This window comes from Perna viridis, chromosome 7 (genome assembly GCF_037379345.1).
Source record: "Perna viridis isolate PV_CMFRI_1.1 ecotype Kerala chromosome 7, ASM3737934v1, whole genome shotgun sequence".
Lineage (NCBI taxonomy): Eukaryota > Metazoa > Mollusca > Bivalvia > Mytilida > Mytilidae > Perna > Perna viridis.
Window position 1 is genome coordinate 3461911 of NC_142451.1, and position 23269 is coordinate 3485179.

At 31.8% G+C, this 23269-nt stretch overlaps 2 protein-coding genes across 7 annotated transcripts in view; one reads left to right on the top strand and one right to left on the bottom strand.

Annotated features, from left to right (window-relative positions):
* Positions 1–1924: 1924 nt before the first annotated feature.
* Positions 1925–7119, bottom strand: LOC148610994 (peptidyl-prolyl cis-trans isomerase NIMA-interacting 1-like). The gene is made up of 3 exons (XM_088591003.1): positions 6999–7119; positions 3719–3910; positions 1925–2780 (listed from the first exon to the last, which is right to left on the bottom strand). Exons 1-3 carry the CDS (start codon positions 7045–7047, stop codon positions 2560–2562), a joined length of 462 nt encoding a protein of 153 aa, XP_088447129.1. The 5' UTR covers positions 7048–7119; the 3' UTR covers positions 1925–2559.
* A 2939-nt stretch (positions 7120–10058) lies between these two features.
* The window catches only part of LOC148610995 (ecotropic viral integration site 5 protein homolog), a 47302-nt gene continuing 34091 nt past the window's right edge, over positions 10059–23269 (top strand). For 3 of the 6 annotated variants that reach the window (XM_088590996.1, XM_088590997.1, XM_088590988.1), the window contains exon 1: positions 10059–10212. The gene's annotated coding sequence lies outside the window, so the exon portion shown is untranslated. Of the gene's footprint in view, positions 10213–18420; positions 18563–19260; positions 19279–22134; positions 22199–23269 lie in introns of those variants that run through there. The other 3 variants (XM_088590990.1, XM_088590991.1, XM_088590989.1) reach the window with 3 other exon arrangements.

Here is a 23269-nt window from a genome sequence, read left to right on the forward strand (position 1 = left end):
CAGGATTTAACTGACACGACTTTTGTTTAGCTACATTAATTTGATCAAAAATTACATACAAGATATACTTGACTGACTAGAAAATCTACGCAGACCCAAACTAACTAATCCAATTTTAGTAGAAGTCTTGTAAAATTCAGTCAGGAGAAGATTCATACATGTCAAAAATCCACTGAAATCACTTATTATATTTCTTATTCTGAAATAGTTACAGACCACATAACCAGTCTTAGTTTGTTATTTGGATGTTGCACTCAAAATTATATGAAATAGCAATTGGCAATTTTTGCAAGAGTTATTGATCTTGATTCAGTTTGATTTGGTTGACTATAGAGGGAGATGAATGGATGATTTTCTCAAAAATAAATATCTATATACAGAAAGGGCTATTGATTCATAAAATATAGCATATGTAGAACAAGAGGCGCTCAAGAGCCTGAATCAACAAAATACTCTCAAGAGCCTGAATCAACAAGAGGCTTTCAAGAGCCTGAATCAACAAAATACTCTCAAGAGCCTGAATCAACAAGAGGCTTTCAAGAGCCTGAATCAACAAAATACTCACAAGAGCCTGAATCAACAAAATACTCTCAAGAGCATGAATCACTCATCCGGTTTAATAGCTTTAACAAGAGGCTCCCAGGAGCCTGAATCACTCATCTGGTTTAATAGCTTTAAAATGTTGAACACATGCAAAAACCTAAAAATGGTCAGACACCTTTGACCAAATATGCACAGTTGAGTATTGTCATGATACTGAATATTTAAACATTAATCATCATTCTACTTCTGTTAACTAAATAACATACTAAAAGAGCAAATATTCATTGCAAATGCAATCAACAGATTTTTACCAAGTTTTCACCAATCATAGAGCTTTACATACATTTACATATGTATTTTTCATATTTACATTAATTATCAATCAGCTATTGTTTTGTAAACATTAGGCATAAAAAAGGGGGAAAATGGTTTAAAAAGGCACTTTCTAGGCCATAATTACAAGTGTCAACTGATTTTTCTAAAATTTAGACCCAAAATAGTTATTGAAATACATTTCATCAATTAACAAATATCATCAATCTGCTTTTGTTTTCTAAATAATAACCAAAAACTGATACAAACGTAAAAAATGACACTTTTGAGGGCCAAAATTTCAAGACAGGTCAACTGTTTCTTTTTTTTTCTTGAAATTTGCACCAAAACCGGATATTGAAATACTGAACATTTCATCTTTTTGCATTAATCATCAATCTGCTTTCATTTTCTAAATAATAGGCAAAAACTGATAAAACATGTCAAAAATGACACTTTCAAGGGCCATAATTCCAAGAAGAGTCAACTAAAATTTGCATCAATAATTGACATTAAAATACTGAACATTTTAACAATTTACATTAATTATCAATCAGCATTCGTTTTCTTAATAATAGCCAAAAAGTGCCAACAAAGGGCAACAACTCCAAAATTAGTAGATCAACTATCTTCATATTGAAAGAGGAATATAGATCTCTTCAAGCCAAAGAGCTAAGATGTCTCAGATTTCTTTTATGTGTTATGATTTTAGAGATATAAACAAAAATAAGTAGTGATACCCCTATGTTTTATTTTTAGTAACAGTGGCCATGTTTTTTGGCAAGGGATCATAATAGATATAATTTTGGGAGTAGACGTGCCAAGGATGATTGTCAGCAAGTTTTATCAAATTCTGTTCAGTGGTTGCAGAGGAGATTTTTAAAGAAAAGTTAACAACATAGAACAGACGAAGACGACGATGGACACCAAGGTGAGCTAACGGCAAAAACATTTTTTGTTATATTTACATTTACATACCATGAATCACCTCTACCATTGGCAGTGTGTGAATTTCACATGGATTGGAATGTAAATGGTGTGTTTTAAGAATATAAAAAAAATAACAAAATTATTTAAGATTTGAAACAATATTTTAATAAGTCAATAATTTATAGCACTGTAAAGTCAAGCAATCAAATGCTGAATAATTGTAAAATATTTTATATATATTATAGATGTAGTGAACTTAGTGTTGGAGAGATACAAAATAAAAAGTGCTGTCTACAATCCAAGGAAGATAACTGATGATACACAAACATTACATATACATGCACATGTATACACAAAACTGGTGAAATTAAATCACTTAATCACACAAGTAATATATTTTATATCTTTACCCCATTAAATAACAATTAAGATTTTCAAAATAAAGAAAATTACATGTAACTTCAGCTGGTGATGAATATTATTTATTTTTGTGCTTAGACAAAACAATCTCCTAAAAAAAAAACAAGAAACCCCTGGCTAAACCCCACTCAAAAAGATAATGATCTATCCTTAAAACAATCTTATACAGACGAACTTTGATTTTACATTTTACTTTAATTTTTACATCTACATGTATGTATATCAACTCATTTCTGAATTATCAACATAAAAGTACAGCATCCAAATAGAACACATTAAGTTTTGTATCTTTTGTTTATATATTACAACATTTATGGATAATTGAGATTGCAAAAAATTGTTTAATGAAAATAATTAGCCAGTCCTTAAGATGATATGAACTCCAGAATCTGTGGATATCAGGTCACTTAATTCACCAACAGCTAAACCATATGTAGCATCCTCAAATGGTTTCTGCATTTGACCTCTACCAAATGGTCCAAGGTCACCACCTCTCTTAGCCGAACTACAGTCACTAAACTGTGAAGCTAATTCAGAAAATGATTTCTCCCCAGACACAATTTGATCTCTGTAACCTGAAGATAGACATATGATGAATAAAGAGTACTACAGATTTATCAATGAACTAAATCAGTTCCGAGGAGTGTAATATTGAAGCAGGGAAGCTGAGGGCAATGCTCATAACAACTCCATCAACCTAGTTAGACATGCAATATAAGGCCTTTAACATGAACTTACAATACATTTATCATTGCTGTTTATTATTATTATTTATATCATATAGTAAAAAGGAAAATTATTTAAAGTTAATTTTGGTAAATTAAAAACACTGATACATGTATAAATAATGGGACTTTGTAAGTACATTCAACACATTTTAACAAAGAAAATAGAACATACAATGTAAACTTTCCAGAGGAGCAGAAATTGTCTTTGCTATCTTTTGTTTGTCTACCCCGGACTTGACTTTTTATGAGCAACTCGACGGGTGTTTCTAGAAAAGCAGAGGACGCTTACCCTACCAGTGCACCTGGTCCATGCTCCCAGCTTTTAGTGGAGTCCGAGTTGCTCATTTACTTCTGTTACTTTGTATGTATGATTTTAGTTACTTTATGTTCTTTGTTGTGTATGTCTGTTTTGCATGTCTGGTCTTTGTCCCTGGATTACATTCTTTTGATTACCGCTATAACCTTAGTTCCCTTGATTACTCTTTGTAATGGTAGAAAACATTTCTGCTTTTTACATACAGTGTATGCAGTAAATGGTATGTGATCATTTGAAATTATATTGTGAATTAAGGTGAAGTCTGAATGATGTCTTCTTGTTTCTTTGGAACTCATTTCAACTTATTGATAAATCTGTAGTCTAGACTGATGGAGATTTGATCTCCTACAAAGATTTCTGCCTTGATCATAAAGATAATCAAATAAAGCCAATCTTCAAATATCTTGTAATTAGACAGCTCTGAAAAAATGATGTTAGCCTATCCTAACTTTTTATAAAATATTGTTACCTTTAAGTATTTCTAATGCTTCTTCCTTTGAACGAGTAATATTTTCCTCCCTCCATGATGATGGTCTCCGTGAATCTCGATGTTTCACCAGCAAATGTGATGCTTGAACTGTTGCACTTTCCTTTTTGGCTGGAGCAGTAGGGAAGTCCCATTGGCTTTGTTTTGTGTAGATATTCAAATAATATTCTCTATCTGAAGAAAGGTAAAATAGATACTGTCAATATACAACAATGTACATCAATGGAGCCCTATTACACAGTAAAAACAAGAGGGCATTTTAATACCATAATACATGTAAATTGTAAATATGTAGTAGGAATTCCAGACTGACAGCTGTCTGAAAGTTTTATTGATGTCAGGTCTTTGATCATCAATATTTCATTTGACATATATTAAAAATTTGTAAAATTAGACAAGTACATGTACATGTTATGTACATGTAGATGTACAGTACAATAGGAATTGAAACCTTGTGTACATTAAGTAAAGTTAGTAGAAGAACAAGACATGTAGAACCAACACTATAATAACAATTTTATATGCATTAAAATAGTAAACTTTGGGGTGCCATGAATAAAAAACAAAGAGAAATACATGTATATGGGTAACAAGTCAACAAGGCACCTGTCATTATGGAGCACATAAAAAATAGCCAAATCAGCAACTTTACATTATTGTTGTACTTGAGTTTGATTTATCTTATAAAATATTTTAATTTGAATTAAATATTGTTGTGTATTGTGTGTTTTATCTTTAATAAATTGTTGTGTGTGTGTGTGTGGTGATAATTTTATAAATTTCTGAATTATCTATTTTTATTCTATTATTTCAAAACATATTTGATAAAGAAAAAGTGTGATGACTAATTTGATGTAAATTTCTTGTTAAACATATTATTTCTATTCATAACAATCAAATATTCTAATTAATTAACTGAATTTAATGATATTTCATTTAGTTTTAAATTGAAGTTAATTACTTATGATTAGATTACCTGAAAACATAATAAAATAATAAAAGTAATAAGCTTGGTGTTTGTTAAAGTTTGTTAAGGTATTTTCACTCAGTGGTACATTTACTTTGTCTAGGTAATTTCACTCAGTGGTACATGTATTTTTGATGTCCCTGTGATGCAAGTTCTTCAAAGATGTTTTTAAAAAAGACAGTGAAGCTGATATCCAAGCGTCCTGAGAAATCTTCTGAAAACATGAGCCAACATTTTCACATTAATATCCTTACATGGGTGCATTTGGCATTACTTCCAAAATGTCTGTGGATGATAAGTGTATTTAAAGCAATACAGCAGTTGTTAGATAAATGACAGACATTAAAAATTAATTGAGGTTACCTATATGTTGACTGCATCACTAGGGTCACTGAATGACTTAATAAGATCAAGGAGTAATTACTATAAAAGTAATCTTTATAATAAGCATTATGACAGTATGTATTGACAATGAAAATAAAACTACGTCAACAATTGTACCCTAAACTTAAGTGGACAGGATGTTATAATACTGAAAGTCCACCTAACTTTATTAATTTGTTTAATTGGAAAGAGTAAGGGAACATAACTCGTCATTACATATTTATCTATTTATTTTTATTTACTTAGCTCTAACACAGTTACAATAAGTGATTTTAATCTTAATTTTAATCTTAAAATTACATGAATTGAACATATTGAACATGTGTTATATATAATGTATAGTAGTTACAAATGTACATGTAGCTTACTGAATTGAAGTTATAAAGGGTTATGAAAATACAATTTATATATCAATTGATAAGACTCTTCTTTTTTACCATGCAATCTGATATGAAATTGGAAGACAACCTCAGTAATTTCGAATTTTTACTGTTAAACAATACACTTAGTTTTTTTTATAATATTAAACATATCAAAGTTTTTATATAAAGAAGAAATTTTCAGTTTTAGTTCATCTCTTAGTGTGTTGTATAGATCACACTCAAATAAGAAATGTTCTTCGTCTTAAATGTTAATATGGAATACCGGGCATATTCTATTGTCTTTTGGAATATTGAAGTGTCTTCCTCTCTCAATCATAAGCTGATGAGAGCTAATTCTTATTTTGGATATCATGGATCTCTCGGCCAGTTTAGACAAATCATCTATATAATTTGGTCTAGTTCCAGACCTATAAAGTTTTCTATAAAAAGGTAATTTTGAAGAATTACTGATATATGAATTTTGTTCTTGTAAATATTGATCTGATATTCTTTGTTTAATCATTGGTAACTGTATTTTTAGTGCCCTTGGGTTATTCATTAAATAGCCAAAGCCCAAGGTATCTAGTAACCTTTTGGTATTTCCAAGTGTTTGAATCCTTTGCAATATAAGAAAAAACTGGTATAAAAGAGTAGTATTATTGGAATAAATATGATTTAGAAATCCAATGATTGAAAAATTAATTACATATTGCAGGGGCAATCTACATAGCTCTGCACGACAAGCATAGTCGCAAGATTTACAGCTATATATGAATAGTTATACATTGTAGTTGTTTCAATCATTCTCAGGCCTTTCACATTTCCTCAAACTATCTAAAGGTTGTTCTTCCAAGGCCAATCTTTAAACAATAAACATGCTGATTGATGAAAAAAAGTGCCAATTTGACTGTGTTGAATTCACCAGGTGCCGATTTAACCAAATGCCAATAGAAATTTTATCAAAAAAGTGTTGATAAATGACTGAAAAGAAAAGGTGCTGATTTCACCAGGTGATGATTTAACCATGTACCAATACAACTAGAATTCAAATACATGTAGAGAGCATCATAGTATTTCAATAATTAGTACTACAGAAAACACATACCCTGAGGAAGTGTGAAGCCGTTTATATATATTTATCATTCAAAGCTGACATTTACAATGTACTTCTTAACAGAGAAGAATATGGTTTGTGAGTTTAACTTTCTAATTCTATGTTGTAATACAGCATAATTATTTTCCATGTCTGGTCTTTGTCCCTGGTTTACATTCTTTTGATATCCACTAGAATCTTTGTTCCCTTGATTAATCTTGACTATAGTTCAGATAATCATGACGTTAGAAGAGACATTGCTTTTCTACCAGACGTTTATGTCTATAAGTCCGAATAATTAAGCAATCTCGGAAGTTCATTTCTTTTTCTTGCTTGGTCGCCTCCTTGAAAAAAAGAAAGACCAATTAAGATTCATTCCCCCCTTTTTAACGTTTTGCTTCATTAGAATCGGGTGACAATGTTGGTTTTTGTTTATATCTATCTTGAGAATATTACCATTAGAACGACTGATTTTTCGTTCCCAACCCTCGGGTAAGTCAGACATCGTGTTGAATTTGATTGATCGCGGTTAAGAAGATGCTTAGCTATCTAAAATCTTTCACAACAATCGGATGAGACACTGTAAAATTTCTGTCTTTTCTATTTTATGTTGATTCGAATAATCAAAATTATTCACAATTATGAGTTATGTAAATGGTCATATTAGAAATGTGTATTTTCGCAACAATTCAATATAATATAGCCTGGTTTAAAACTGATTTATTAAAAAGTGTTATCATTTAAGGGGGGGGGTCCCAAAAAATTCTAAACAGGATCACCGGTGAGGATCAAGAAATCATAATAAATAACTAATTTACTGGATTACTATTGAATCATACTTCTTTTGGAGTGTTTTTCATGATTTAACACACTCAATTTTTTCAACTTTTGCTTTCATTGACCCCACCCCTGGATTCGCCACTGAATAAGCACTTTGTCTATTTATCCAACTATAATATCAAACAAAGGACAATGAATACGGTCATCTGATTTGTAACATTGAAAAGTCACTTAACATAATGAATGATGTATGACACTACGGACTAGTGGGTGATTTGAATTTTGATAATGTTGAATGAAAAAAATGTTCAATGTGTTTTTTTTTCTTATAAAACTTAGTTAAAAATCCAACTTGTTTTACTAACTAAACAAAAGAATATATACTCGCAACAAATTTCAACCTTGTTAGATGTAATCTTAATAAATCAGGATAATGAATGAAGTAAATTATGTAATTTTGGTACATATCTCAGTGTAGTCCGTAATCTTTTTGGTATATAGGTCAAATGTGATCGTCCTGTAAACAAACTGTAGAAGTTTTCAGAAAGTGTGTAAGCAAAGTTTTTTCCGTACTCTACAAAACATAAACGTGAATAAATGATAAATAAAACAATGAAAACTTTACTTATTCTAATCTCCATAATGGATCTGTCTGTTCTTACTTGGAGTGTAAGGGGGATAATTTCATCTTCTCATAGAAAATTCAAGTGTGGTGTAGTTATCTTGTCAGAACTCAGACTGAGTAAAAGATTTTGTTCGTTTCATCAATCGCTTCATCCAAACTACGATTTAGCCGATAAATCAGATTTTTTGTTGGTAACGGACTCGTAAAGCGGGACATATATTATGGTATAAATGATATTGAAACTGACTTCACAAAACGTGTTCACGGGCTTGAAATTATAACTAACATTTCAGTTCAATATTCGTGTTTGGTGTATATCTTCCGCCAGACAACGATATTGATATGTACAGTAGTTGTATTGAAAATCTTAACGATTTGTATCAATACTACTCTCATCTGGGTACAGTGATTTTTGCGGGAGATTCACAAAAGGACACTATTCCGATCTCTTCAGTTCTTCAACTCAAGTCTCGGCTCATATTAGACTTCATAGGAAAATACACTGATTCAAGGAAGCTGACCTGTGCAAAGGACATAGATAAACTTTTACACTTAGACAGACTCCTCTGGACTATACCTTAGTGCCTGAACCGTTTACTGACTGCGTCAGCACACGCATTGTACTAAGAAATGAAGACGCTGAGTAAGTTTCTGATCATTTACCTATCTTGTGCAAAATTAACGTTCCTGTTGACCGTTTCCATACATTATTCGATCACAAAGAAAAACTTTCCTGGAAGATTGCTACCATTGAGAACATCGTTAATTATCAACTACATGATAACTGCAAGATTCGCTGTGCCATCATATAGTATGATGATACTGACAACTGTGACTATAGAGAAGTGAATACCGAAATCACTCGCATATCAGTTGATTCGGCAAATGAAACAATTTCAGTAATTATACTCAACACAAGTCAGAAACCATACTGGACAAAGGATGTTCGGAAGCTCACAGGACTGCGAGATACATGAGGAAAATATGGATAGCACAGGAGCGTCCACGAGGGTTTGAATATGTGGCTTACATGAACTATAAACATGCGAAAAATGTATTATATACGGCATATCGAAAGTACTAAGATAACATGGCCGAAGAAATGAATGAAGCCACAGAGTGTGATATGTGCCTATTTTGGAGAATGTGGCATAGAAATAAAAAAGATAAACGACACATGTGTAAAGAAATCTGAGTTTCTTTACCTACCGATCTTCTACTGACATTGTAGAATGCTTTGCAAATTACTAAGTGAAATATCCGCCAGTAATGACGACAGATATAATGCTCCATATGGATAAACCAGAAGATAAAGTGCTCAATAGTAGAAGCACATTTGAGGAATTAAGTTTTTTACTCATGTGCAACGGCTTTATGTCAATGAAACCATCTTGACCGAGGAACACGACAACTTGAAGAGAAAAGTCAGCAAAATTGGGATTTATAATCTATTGATAGAGTTATACAAAGATTTATTTACACTGAATATAAATCGAGATGAAATATCGGGAGCTCCCTCCAAAAGCGTTAGAGTTAACACTTATGCAATACGAGTACTTTTATTACTTGTAATTTACACATTTTCTTAGTTTTTCGTCATCATGAACTTGTCGATCGTTACGGTGCGTGTATCCATCTGCACCATGAAAACTGATTTGTTCAATATGTCATAGTTCTCATTTCCTTTTTCGTTTTACCCAGGAGCAACTCGGTGGTTGTTTCTAGAAAAGCAGAGGACGCTTAACCTACCGATGCACCTGGTCCATGCTCCCAGTTTTTAGTGGAGTCGGAGTTGGTCATTTACTTTGTTACTTTGTATGTATTGTTTTGGTTGTTTTATGTTCTCGTGTTAGTCAGTTTTACCTTTCTGGTCTTTGTCCCTGGATTACATTCTTTTAATTTCCGCTAGAATATTTGTTCCATTGATTACTCTTAAATATATTGTCTTAAATTTATATGACTTCCAAAAAATATTCTGAAAACTCGAATTAGTAATTCAGTCAGAAATTCAGGCAAATTAATTCCTGTGATTTTGATATATAATATTCCATATTGGCTGTGATGTCCAACATTGTTTTTTTTTTGTTATACTCTCGACTTCAAGCGCATTACTGATGAAGACGATAGCCATTCGGAACAATTCATTTTTATCATTGACCAGAGGAAAAAGCCCGATACATAAACTCATCTGGAAAGAATTTTGACAGTTAATGAATAAGTCTACATTCACTTGATAACGGTAGCAGAATTTTCTTTAGATGTTATGTAAGTTTCCAACACCAAGTACTATGTCTGTTTTCTTATTGTATTTTCTATTTGTTTATAGTAAGCGATCTTGTCTGTACATGATTGTCATGAACGAAAAGGAAGAGGGCGTTACTCACAAGTTTCTCTTTTTTTTTGTTTTTGAACGATTTAAAGATAACTGCAGCTTCTATTTGGTAGAAGTAGCTTTGTTCACAAAAATTGATATATACGAACTGAAGAGATTTGGACCCAATATTGATGTGGAAAAGCAGTTGTAAGCTCTCGAATGGAGCTTTTCAAGAGCTTTTATGGTGGCATTGTCAACTGGGCCCAGTATATTTATTGCCAGAAAAACCATTTATATCAGGTTGAGTGCATGTAATATCAGAAGACTTAAATAGCATCTTGGCAGCTTCATTTTCTTTTTTTGTATATTTTGTGAATATGACTGAAAACCACACTAGTCTTAAGAAAAAAATTGCTAGATTAAATACAAATTAAATCTTAAGATGGGGATGGTCTAAACCCAAATGTGAATGAAAATGATGTAATCAACTTATCAATACTGGACAATTCAATCTAAAGACATTTCAGACCATAACAACCCATAATTTTACTTGTATGAAGTAAGAGTTAGTAATTCTGTCCCTCCATACCCCAACCTGTTACTTCCGAGCACTATAGTGCATACCGCTTGTTCCAACATTCTCTGAAATTGGCAGAATTATAGTAAAATATTTACCATTTAAAACATTTTATACATTTTCTTTATCCTAACACGGAAGAAGGTGACTAAACTGAAGAAAAACAAATTACCTACCAGATGAGAAAATCCAGTCATCCTGGAAATCCTTTGGAAAAGCAGTATGAATTAACTTCATATTTGGTTTTCAGCAATTTGAATAGGCACATCTGGTTTATAAAATTGTGGATTTTGAATTGCGAAACGAAAATATGAAATTAAGGAATGAATTGCCATTACCAATTTCAAGTTTGATTTGTCAAAAATGTACTGCATTCCATAAAATTAATGACCTTATTCAAAATGGCTGGTCATTTTGATAACTATCCTAATCACAAATGTTTTCTAGGTATTAAACAAAATTTTTAGACTTTCATTTCTTGATTTCTGCTGGGTTAAACTTTTTTTTATGTAAATTAAAGTCCTTACAATATTTTAAAACACATGTTTAGCTTATTCACATTTGTTGTGGCTTTCAATATGTCGGATGCTAGTGGTTAGATGGCACCAAGTCAGAAAATAGCTTGCCAGACAACCCCTAGCACTGCAGGAGTACCCATAATTCCTGATGAATGCCAGACATACATTGTAAGTATACAAGACTCAGTTCCCAGTGATATATATATACAATTCTGAAAATAGTATAAATCATTGAATTGCCCAGCATTCGTAAAAACTTATTTCTAAGCCTGATGATGTCATTGTCATGAACACCCAGCATCTAAAATCAGTTAAATAGGACTTATAATCAACATGGTCAAGTCAAATTCAAAATGTCCAGGATTTAAAATAAAAATGTATTTTTAATAGAAAGTTGTTTTCTGTCAGGTACATGTACATATACAAATGTTTGAAGCATATGTAAATTGAAAATATTATTCAAATATAACATGAGGCCAGTGAACCCTGAAACACACCTGAAGAGACATAATTTTTTCTACCTTTGTAGTGGCTTGGTCTGATTAAAATTGGTCCAAAATGTCTGGCATATGTAAGCAATTTCCAAGTCTTATATTGTTCTCAATCACATTGAACTGTATACAAAAATACAATTGTAATTTTAAGCTCCTGAATGAAGGTGCAAACAAGATGTTGATACTTTTTTTCTGGACATATGAAACGTACATGTACATGTAGGTATAGAGATCCAGTTGATAATACAAAGAAGGGAACATATAAAACAGAGTATAGAGTAATGTCAGGGTATGATTTTTTCATCAGGTGGCATTACCCCTTTACTCTGAAACTAAACTGTGATTTACATTATATTTCGTGTTCATGTTTACATGTACAACTACAAGTAACAATGGTTAACAATATAAATACTGGTCAAATGAGAAACTGATATGTACATGTACATGTATGCTAACATTTTATAATATTTAACTTGTAAATAATTTATAAAAATTAATTGTTTCATGCAAATTCTAATGTTTAGCTTAGAATTGCAAACATGCATGCTTTGTATAAAAATGATAATGTATTACAACATAATGCATTAATCCTTTACAACAGTAATGTCACTCCAAATTATTTTTTTCTTGTTTGAACAAATGGTTACTGGTTAATCTTTTTTAAATATATCTCTGACTATAGGTCTTGTTGGTAATGAAATCTAAGAGAGTAATTTTTGCTTTGACATTTTGTTGTAAAAGCATATGTTTGATGTAAAAATTTAATTATTTTGTATTTTTCACAGAAAATATAGTAATTTTAACTAAGAACTTCCCACACACCTTATATATTATGTGGGTGATTCTGTTTTTCATTGATTATGTGGGAGGCTCCCCATAATGTGTGACGGTTAACAGGTACATGTACTTGTGTGATAGCTACAGGTACATGTATATGTAGATATAAGTAATTTCTAATCAAATGTTATAATTAAACATAACATCAATTGAAGAACAAGAATGTTGTAAATTAGCAAGATGATAGATACAGATAACATGAAAACAAATCTTTCTTTGAAAGTTTTATATGAAAAAATATTTATTTATTTTGATAATATAAAAATAATGAAAAAAAAACATGTGAACACAATGTACCCATTCAAAACAAAAGAAATGTATTAAAAAAACCCTGAAAAAAAATGTAGGAAATTAAGTAATTTTTAACAATCTAGTCCAACTTGGAATTAACATTGGAAACATTAAGATACATGTATCTCTGAAATCCAGCTTCTTAAACTATCAAAAACTTGTTAACACTTGAGTGGTCACATTACATGGATATTGACTTATATACATGCATGTACAAGTACAGTAGGTTTGACTATTTATGATCTGAACTTTTTTTATAGTATTTTATGAACCTTCCCTTTTTTGCTGGTAAGAATAGAAAAAAGAAACGGATACATTTATGGTGAAATGTAACAAATGCACCATCGTATAACCCCTATGAAAGTAGTGAATACTTACAGAGATTACCAAAAGGTCTTCAATAAGTGAAACACACCTTCAAATAAGCTCTGAAAGGTCCCGACAACAAAAGTAATCAAATCCATGGTAACAGAACATTTTGTATTACTACAATGTATATGTACATGTATAAACATGTATATGCAGCACTCTGAGAAATTTATCACATTTTATTTCAATCAAACAACTTATGTACTGAGTCAACTAAGACCATACTAGAACCTCATTATCATATTTTGTAGCAATAATAAAAATTGCTAGTTTTAAACCAATGTATGAAATGCTCTACTTGATGAAAACTTATCAAAAGTTTTGATCATATTAACAGAACATCAGTGTTTGTCGTATTTGAATTACTCAAGTTTACGTAAAATCAGATTGATATGTTTTAGGAAACTCTAGATTATTCACTGAAACAAAGCAACCAAAAAACTGCATGTACATCAAGGTAGACTTTTGTTTGGTTTAGACAGGTCTTACGTTTACAAAGTTCACAATACATTTAAACTGGCAAAAAAGTCTGGTTTTGAAAGGGGTGCAGATGATATTCAGCGTTCAGTTTAGGCAGATTTTACTTTATATGTATCCCATAAAAAAAATATTTTATGCTATTGACAGCCATCAATATGTACCTAAATATATACAAGAAGTAATCATAAATAATTCATGAACTATGTTAACAAATTATGTAGATTATTGTTTCATTACACAAGGTCATCTATACTATTAATACTGTGCACATGTACTATTACTACTATGTACATGTACATGTATGTTTTTATGATTTGACAGATTCATAAAGTGTGGAATGATCTTTAGTTTTCAGATTATAAATGATATTTTTAAGTACATAGGTAAAAATCTCATGGAAAATATTGTAAGGAAGTGACCAGCAATGTATGTGCTCCTGCATTAATCATCCCAGTATTAACAATATGTTGGACCTCAACAAACAATAAATGTCAGGTTTATTGTACATGTATACTGTTCATTTTTTATGATATTATTATTATATACAATGTGCACCTATTTGACCTTTCTCTTCTGATTTCAGTTCATTTATAAATGTATAATACATGAATTCCCTCAGTACATAAGTTTATTGCTACACTATAAAAAGGATTGTGTATTCCTTCATTTTTTGAGTTCATTGATACAAACTGCCTACTACATTGAGTGCAGAAGGTTGTGGGTTCCATCCCTGTCCAAGTCTCAACAAAGACTTTAAAATTTGTAGTTACTACTTCTCAGCTAAACACACCACATACAGGAGATGGAGTGACAACTGGTTGGCTAGGAGTCTGAATAATGTGTCTGACTGGGTTGGCATGCCTTCCTGTCGGCTGGTTGGCTAGGAGTCAGAATAATGTGTCTGACTGGGTTGGCTAGCTCAATTAAAATTCAGCTTAGTATATTGGACTGCATATGTAGTACAAATCAGGGTTTTCGCCTGAATATAGCTGAAATATTGCTGCTCAGGCGTTAAATCTCAACAAACAAACAAACAAACAAATCAGGATTTGATGTTCTTGCCTGCCATAGGATGTTTAACCACAACCAGTCAGCCAATCAATCAATCATTTTTATATACAAGAATGTGTATTCCCACAGTACATCAGTTCATTGAAACACAGTAGATATGAATGGGAATTCCCTTGGCAGTATATCAACTTTAGAGGTAAAGTGTAGTTCCATCATAGACAAGCATGGCAAGCATATTAATCAGAACTTCATAGTAGAAAATTTTTTTGTCTGTAACAATAAAGCTTTGTATGGAGGATTTTGTTATTGTAACAGGTCTGTCAGTTATTATAATGAAGAATCTTAACTGTTATTTGGGGGTGGAAAATATACAAGGTATTTTTTTTCAATTAAAGTATACAGCCAAATTTGCCACATATAATAATAATATGGTGCTCGATTCATATGATAATCATATGTTAATCATATGACAATCATATGATATTGAACATATGATAGTCATATGATTATCATATGATTCTCATATGGTAATTTTGGCTTGAAAACATATGATAATCATATGTTTGTGAAAAACATGTAATTATCATATGATAACCATGCGATAATCATATGTATACCGAAACATATGATTATCATATGGTGCTCAATTTATATGATAATCATATGATGCAAACCATGATTCTCATATGTGGCACATTTGCCTGTGTAAGACATGTTCTTCAGTAATACTTTCAATCACTCACTTCTAACATTACTTGGAAGACTTGACAAAACAGACCTTGATTCAAGTTCTAGGTATCTACTGTATGTTGTTCTAGGATTACAGAATTACAAGTTTTTTTCCAAATAATTGATAGAAGGTTATGTAACACTTATTGTTTGAATTGGAGCTTAGGTCTGATTTTTGAAGTCTCTCAAAGATTTCCAATGTTTATACTTGTTAATTTCATTTAGATCTTAAAGACTCCATTGATAGGTAACCTTAAGTCTACTGACTTTTTAATCCTGAACAGTACCAATCCTAACACTGTAAGAACTATGAATTAAACAGTAAAAATAAAGACCATAACCCTGAACAGATTATAAAATTGATCCCAAGATTAATCCAGTGGTTTTACTTTTAGTGTCTTAATCTTGTGGTTTTCCTGATGTAACACAACACATGTAGCCAAGAGCAATGTACAGTACATGTAGTCTAGCTAGTTTATTGAGCAATGTATAGATAATGTTGTATAGCTGGTTTATTGGGCAATTTACAGTACATGTAGTCTAGCTTGTTTATTGGGCAATGTACAGTACATGTAGTCTAGCTAGTTTATTGAGCAATGTACAGTTATTGTAGTCTAGCTGGTTTATTGGGCAATTTACAGTACATGTAGTCTTGCTGGTTTATTGGACAATGTACAGTTCATGTACATGTAGTCTAGCTGCTTTATTGGGCAATGTAAAGTTAATGTAGTCTAGCTGGTTTATTGGGCAGTGTATGGTACATGTAGTCTAGCTGGTTTATTGGGCAATGTACAGTTAATGTAGTCTAGCTGGTTTATTGGGCAGTGTATGGTACATGTAGTCTAGCTGGTTTATTGGGCAATGTATAGTTAATGTAGTCTAGCTGGTTTATTGGGCAGTGTATGGTACATGTAGTCTAGCTGGTTTATTGGGCAATGTATGGTACATGTAGTCTAGCTGGTTTATTGGGCAGTGTAAAGAACATGTAGCCTAGCTAGTTTATCGAGCAATGTAAAGTACATGTATTCTATATGGTTCATTGAGCAATGTACAGTACATGTAGTCTAGCTGAATATTGAGCAATGTACAGTACATGTACACAGGCAAATGTGCCACACATGAGAATCATATGGTTTGCATCATATGACTATCATATAAATCGAGCACCATATGATAATCATATGTTTTGGTATACATATGATTATCGCATGATTATCATATGATAATCATTTTTTTCACAAACATATGATTGTCATATGTTTTTAAGCCAAAATTACCATACGATAATCATATGATAATCATATGATTGCCATGTGATTACCATATGATTATCATATGAATCGAACTCCATATGATTATCATATGTGGCACATTTGGCTTTGTAGTCTTGCTGGTTTATTGAGCAATGTACAGTTAATGTACTCTAGCTGGATTATTGGGAAGTGTATGATACATGTATTCTAGCAGGTTTATTGGGCTATGTACAGTACATGTAGACTAGCTAGTTAATTGAGCAATGTGCACTTCATGTAGTCAAGCTGATTTATTGATTAATGTAAAGTACATGTAGTCTAGGTGATTTATTGGGCTAAGTCAGTTAGTTTTGTTATTTTTAGTACTACATTTAAAATGTATCTTTTTTGGTACATGTATCAGTCTGTTTGTTCATCTTGAGTCTGTCTGTTGGTTGTACATGTATACCATTAGGTTTTAGGTTGCTGCATGATTTATTGACTAATGGTCCAATACCACATCCACTTCCTGTTGAATGAATCTTTAACTTCTAGGGATGGCTTATGGTTCAATGCCACATCCAGTTCTTGTTGAATGTACCTTTAACTTCTAAGGATGACTTATGGTCCAGTGCCACATCCGCTTTCTGTTGAATGAACCTTTAACTTCTAGGGATGATTTATGGATCAATGCCACATCCAGTTCTTGTTTAATGTACCTTAAACTTTTAGGGATAACCTATGGTCCAATGCTACATCAACTTTCTGTTGAATGTACCTTTTTACTTTTAGGGATGACCAATGCCACATCAACTTCCTGTTGAATGTTCCTGTAACTTTTAGGGATGACTTGCGATCCAATATCACATCACTTCCTGTTGAATGTTCGTTTAACTTCTATGGATGACTTACGGTCCAATGCCACATCCACTTCCTGTTGAATGAACCTTTAAGTTTTAGGGATGACTTTTGGTCAAATGCCACACCCACTTCCTGTTGAATGTTCCTTTAACTTTTAGGAATAACTGGGGCATCTGTCTCCTACATAGTATAGGCACATTTAGTGTCTTGGTAGATTGGGGATAGGAAAACAAACAATATCTAATTTTGGCCTTATTTGATTCTACTTAAACATTGCCTAATATGATATCACTTTCAGTTTTATACTTTTTTTGTTGTTTCTTCTCAGTTGGACTTTTTGTGACAATGAAATAGGAAATGATCATTTCCTTAAGAAGTATTATTATTATTTTTTTGGGTTGAAACTGAAATTTAATTACAATAAAGTGAATTGTCATACAAGGATGTTATTTTAATGTTTTTTTCTTAGTTACAGACAATAGAAAATTTAGACAATTTTATTTGCACAAATACATTTACAGTAAATGGTTATGGCATGAATACATGTATGCTTTTAATTTTCTTCCTAACCTTCAATTCAATTAACTGATCTTTCAGTTTTAATTTTTGTGGCCAGTTTCCTCACACAAAAGTATCTTAATGATATTCTGACCACTGATAATTTTACCAAGGAATTATTTCCTTGTTTTTTGATGCGAAACAAACTGAAGTGGACACTTGAACAGATAATGTTTTGAAATTGAATCGTTTCCTTGTCCATTACATGTATATACATGTAAAATCTTGCAGTTTTGTCATGAAACACATTGCTTTTAGTTTTCTATTGGAACCTGGCTATACTACAGCAATCTGGATTTGTTAAGAGATTCACCAGCTTTAAATATGCCTGAATAATTGTGGAGGTCAGTGTTGTATAGTGATTGCTGCAAATGGTATTACAGAGGGAAAAGTTAAAATACAAGCCATGGAAGGCAAATCTTTCTCATTTTCTTTCATTTGTCCTTAATCATTGTGAATAAAAATCCTGCAAAACTCAAGTTACTTTGGATTTGATTTATTTAAACATAAATCTTTTTTAAGCCATTCTATTGGGCAGATTTTGGCCAAATTGAAAACTAGGTTGTTCTTCAGTTAATGCATGTTGAAAAAATACATAAATTTTGGTTGTTCTTCCAAATGATAGTCTTACATGTACTTGCTTGAGCCATAAGATAATCTTTAATGTCCACCTCTGTTAATGTCTTATAACTTGTTTAGGTTTTTTTAGCATATTAATTTAAGGAAGTATACATTTTTTTCAAAGTGATATATATATGTACACAACTATCTCTCACTTTTGTATCTTTTCAATTTTCATATACATGTATACATCTCTATTAACATTTCCCTGTTCTCACCGATCTGACGATTTTTTTCACCTGGTGTTCTTGTAAGTTTTACATGTATCCCCAAGGGCAAAAGTCACCAGTATGATATCACTGTATTAATGTAATTATGTCATCATAAATAAATTATAAACCAATTATTTCCAGTCCATAATTTTCCTATTTCCTGGATGTGTATTGTTTTCTATTTTGAATACACAACTGGACTTGGTAGCTAGTGTATTTAGTAACAGGTGAGGTACTTTTTTATTATTTATAAGCACAAATCAAATTGAACAACCTTGTAATGGTCATTTGTAATCAAGATGTTTAAAAATGTTGGGGTTTAATTCGGTTTAAGTTCCAGGTCGGTAATTATTAAATTAGTGAAGGCATTCAAAATGTTCTGCAGTAACCAAATTGACTTGTATATACATATGTGTCTGCATGATTTTACTTTAAATGCATATTTTTTATTAAGTGCAGAATTGTATTGAGGTGGGGCACACCCCTTAAAATTCCAGAAAAAGTGGTTTTCTTTTTCATCAAATATTGATTTGTCACAAGTGGTTGGGAATGACATTTTGAGAAGGGGCCATTTCCAGGATTTTGAAAATGTTAAAGGGCCATTTGTTGACAAAACATTGATTTCTTTTATGTAAAGAGGACATTTTCTGTCAGAAGGGGCAAATGGCCCATGGCCCCCTCCCTGCCTTCCCAACCCCTGAAGGCATCACTCAAAATTTGGTTTATATGTGTATATTGACTTATGATATTTTGTCAATAATATGTTGTCTTCAGAACTTTATTACTCTTTAAGAGTGATTTTATGAATGAGGAGGATTAAAATTTTCTTCTGAAAACTTTTAATTATATGAAGAAGAGAATTTTTTGTGTTTAGAATTTCAAATTGAAAGACAGATCATGCATATTAAGGCCTTAAATCATTGTTGGGTTCCTTCAATAGCATACAGGTTCCAAGAATTTCATTTAAAATGTTCTAGACTGTTCTTATTAACTCCTCAATAATCAACTTTAAAAAGAAGTGTGGAGATACATGTGTATATACATGTATATAAAATTATTATCATTGGGCCACCCTGTTGGTAATGTGCAACTCACATTAAATACTGGTGGATAGTTTGACTAAAGCCACCCTGTTGGCAACTTGCTACTCACATTAAATATTAGTGGATAGTTCGACTAAAGCCACCCTGTTGGCAACTTGCTACTCACATTAAATACTAGTGGATAGTTTGACTAAAGCCACCTTGTCGGTGACTTGTTTCTCACATTAAATACTGGTGGATAGTTTGACTAAAGCCACCCTGTTGGCAACTTGCTACTCACATTAAATACTAGTGGATAGTTTGACTAAAGCCACCTTGTCGATGACTTGTTTCTCACATTAAATACTGGTGGATAGTTTGACTAAAGCCACCCTGTTGGCAACTTGCTACTCACATTAAATACTAGTGGATAGTTTGACTAAAGCCACCTTGTCAGTGACTTGTTTCTCACATTAAATACTGGTGGATAGTTTGACTAAAGCCACCCTGTTGGCAACTTGCTACTCACATTAAATATTAGTGGATAGTTTGACTAAAGCCACCCTGTTGGCAACTTGCTACTCACATTAAATACTAGTGGATAGTTTGACTAAAGCCACCCTGTTGGCAACATGCTACTCACATTAAATATTAGTGGATAGTTTGACTAAAGCCACCCTGTTGGCAACTTGCTACTCACATTAAATACTAGTGGATAGTTTGACTAAAGCCACCCTGTTGGCAACTTGCTACTCACATTAAATACTAGTGGATAGTTTGACTAAGCCACCTTGTCTGTGACTTGTTTCTCACATTAAATACTGGTGGATAGTTTGACTAAAGCCACCCTGTTGGCAACTTGCTACTCACGTTAAATACTAGTGGATAGTATGACTAAAGCCACCCTGTCAGTGACTTGTTTCTCACATTAAATACTGGTGGATAGTATGACTAAAGCCACTCTGTCTGTGACTTGTTTCTCACATTAAATACTAGTGGATAGTTTGACTAAAGCCACCTTGTCGGTGACTTGTTTCTCACATTAAATACTGGTGGATAGTTTGACTAAAGCCACCCTGTTGGTGACTTGCTACTCACATTAAATGCTAGTATATAGTGATACATATATGTAGTTTATAACCACTTCAACTGACCATTGTGTTATTTCAACACTTGTTTTGTTTTTTCCACTAGATGACTGATTTTTAGGGATTAAGAGCTCTTTATTTGGAGATAGTATGTGATCAGTTTAGAAATAGAAAAAGACACTACTTCCTTATCGTAGTAATGAGTTGATCTACATGTATCTGTTCTAAAAAAAATGTCTGTTGAAGTTGTACAGTATACTTCTTCTAGGAGATGTTACATAATTTATCAAGCTTGTCACGTAAACAATATCCTTGGGATTTTCAAATGCGTAACTCAGTTGAATTAAATTTATTCAATATTAGATATAACTCTAATTGGAGATACATGTAGATTCAGTTCTTAGTTCTTATTCCATCTTTAGTGTGATGAAAAACAGCTTGACTGCATACATTTTCAAGCTGGGTAAATGTGAGAATTTATACAATTATGTTACGTAATAAACCTGCAGAAAAATATTTTCATAATGTTACTGTTTTTATTTGTTTGCACATTATTAACTTTTGTGATTTTTGGAATTGATTTTCAATACTACCATTAAGATCTTGTGTGTCTATAAAACTTAATACGAAACGTTGATGTCAAATCACCTGGTTCATTGTGATGTGCATGTTTGTTTGTTATAAAATGTTTTAATGTCTTGTCAATTCATCATGTTGTCATTATAAACTCATATTTTTGTTATTTTCCCTGTTCCATGATCTTCATTTTAGTTTTCATGAAAATTATCCATTTTTTTTTTCAAGTCTAAATTGGAATATCACATCAGCATTCCACAGAGGAATTAGAAGTTATAGTAAAGTCACTGTCCCATTACAAGTTCAAGTTATATAATTGATTCTCAAGATAATTGGTAAAAACACCTGTAAACCTATAAATAAACTGATATATTTAATAATCATGTAAGTTTTTGTGTGGGAATTTGACTTTTATCTTCTCTGTGTACATACATGTAGATTAGTTCAGGTGTTATGGTAAGGTAAGGAGGATTGCTTACTGGTAGTTTTTTATTTATAGAATGATACTGCTGCTGAAATGTGATCAACTAAATACTTCCCTGGTCTGTGAAAATGTATGTAAATGTTTCAAAATACATTAATGTGAAAAGTATTATTTTCATATTAAAACAGCATATCTTTTTTTTTTGGTGCTAAATGTGCAGATTGAATGGATGACAACTTTAACTAAATCCTTGTTTCTTATTTTCAACAAAATTTTATTATTAGATTTTAAGGACTGATTAATCTGATTTCTACTAGAGTTACTAATTTTATCCTTCTAGAAACACAGAAAACCTTCTTCATGAATCATAACTGAGTCTTATTCTGTTTCCAATTTAATCAACTGACATCCCTTCATGATAAATATTTGTCACTGCATACAAATTAAGAGTCTCATCTGGCCTATAATGAGCTTTGATGAGAAGTGTCTTCCAAGATGTTGTGATGTAAGCATACATTTTAAGATTTTATTATGAACACCACTGAGATATCCATATGGATATGATTTTTCTCAACGAAGTTAGTATCACTGTGTAGTACATGTATGCTGAGGAGTAGTGAAATTGACAACTTATTGTGTACTATACAATATAGAGAATGAGTGATAAAAATTGAAAAGCTTCAATTTTTTTTCACTTTTTTTGTGTTTATTTATATGCCTTTCATTTGAATGATATTACTGTTGATTCAGAAGTTATAGTGTGCATTTATTGTTGTTAATTTGAAAAATATCTAGGATTAATTATGATAAAAATTCCATAATGTGAATTTCGCTTATTGAGAATTAAAATTGCATTTTTTTTGCAATATAAAACATCACTATAATTTTCAAACTTACAGTACAGTAGAACCTTTCGTACTGAACCACTCCAGGTCTGAAGGTTTTGTTCAACTTAGGCAGGGTGTTTGAAACTTACAGTACAATAGAAACTTTCTTATTGAACCCCTCCAGGACTGAGGGTTTTTTTTTAAACCTAGGCAGGGTGTTTGGTTTACACAGGTCAAAAACACACTGACTATGCCAGGTTTGACAAGTTTCTGGTTTATCA

What these genes read in the sequence shown, in the direction of transcription:
- LOC148610994 (XM_088591003.1), bottom strand. Translation starts at nt 7,047, where the DNA reads ATGTCTGACTTACCCGAGGGTTGGGAACGAAAAATCAGTCGTTCTAAT. An exon ending in AAAAATCAGTCGTTCTAATG is followed by an intron (nt 3,911 to 6,998) that starts GTAATATTCTCA and finishes ACCTTTCTTCAG; the next exon opens with ATAGAGAATATTATTTGAAT. An exon ending in AGCATTAGAAATACTTAAAG is followed by an intron (nt 2,781 to 3,718) that starts GTAACAATATTT and finishes GTCTATCTTCAG; the next exon opens with GTTACAGAGATCAAATTGTG.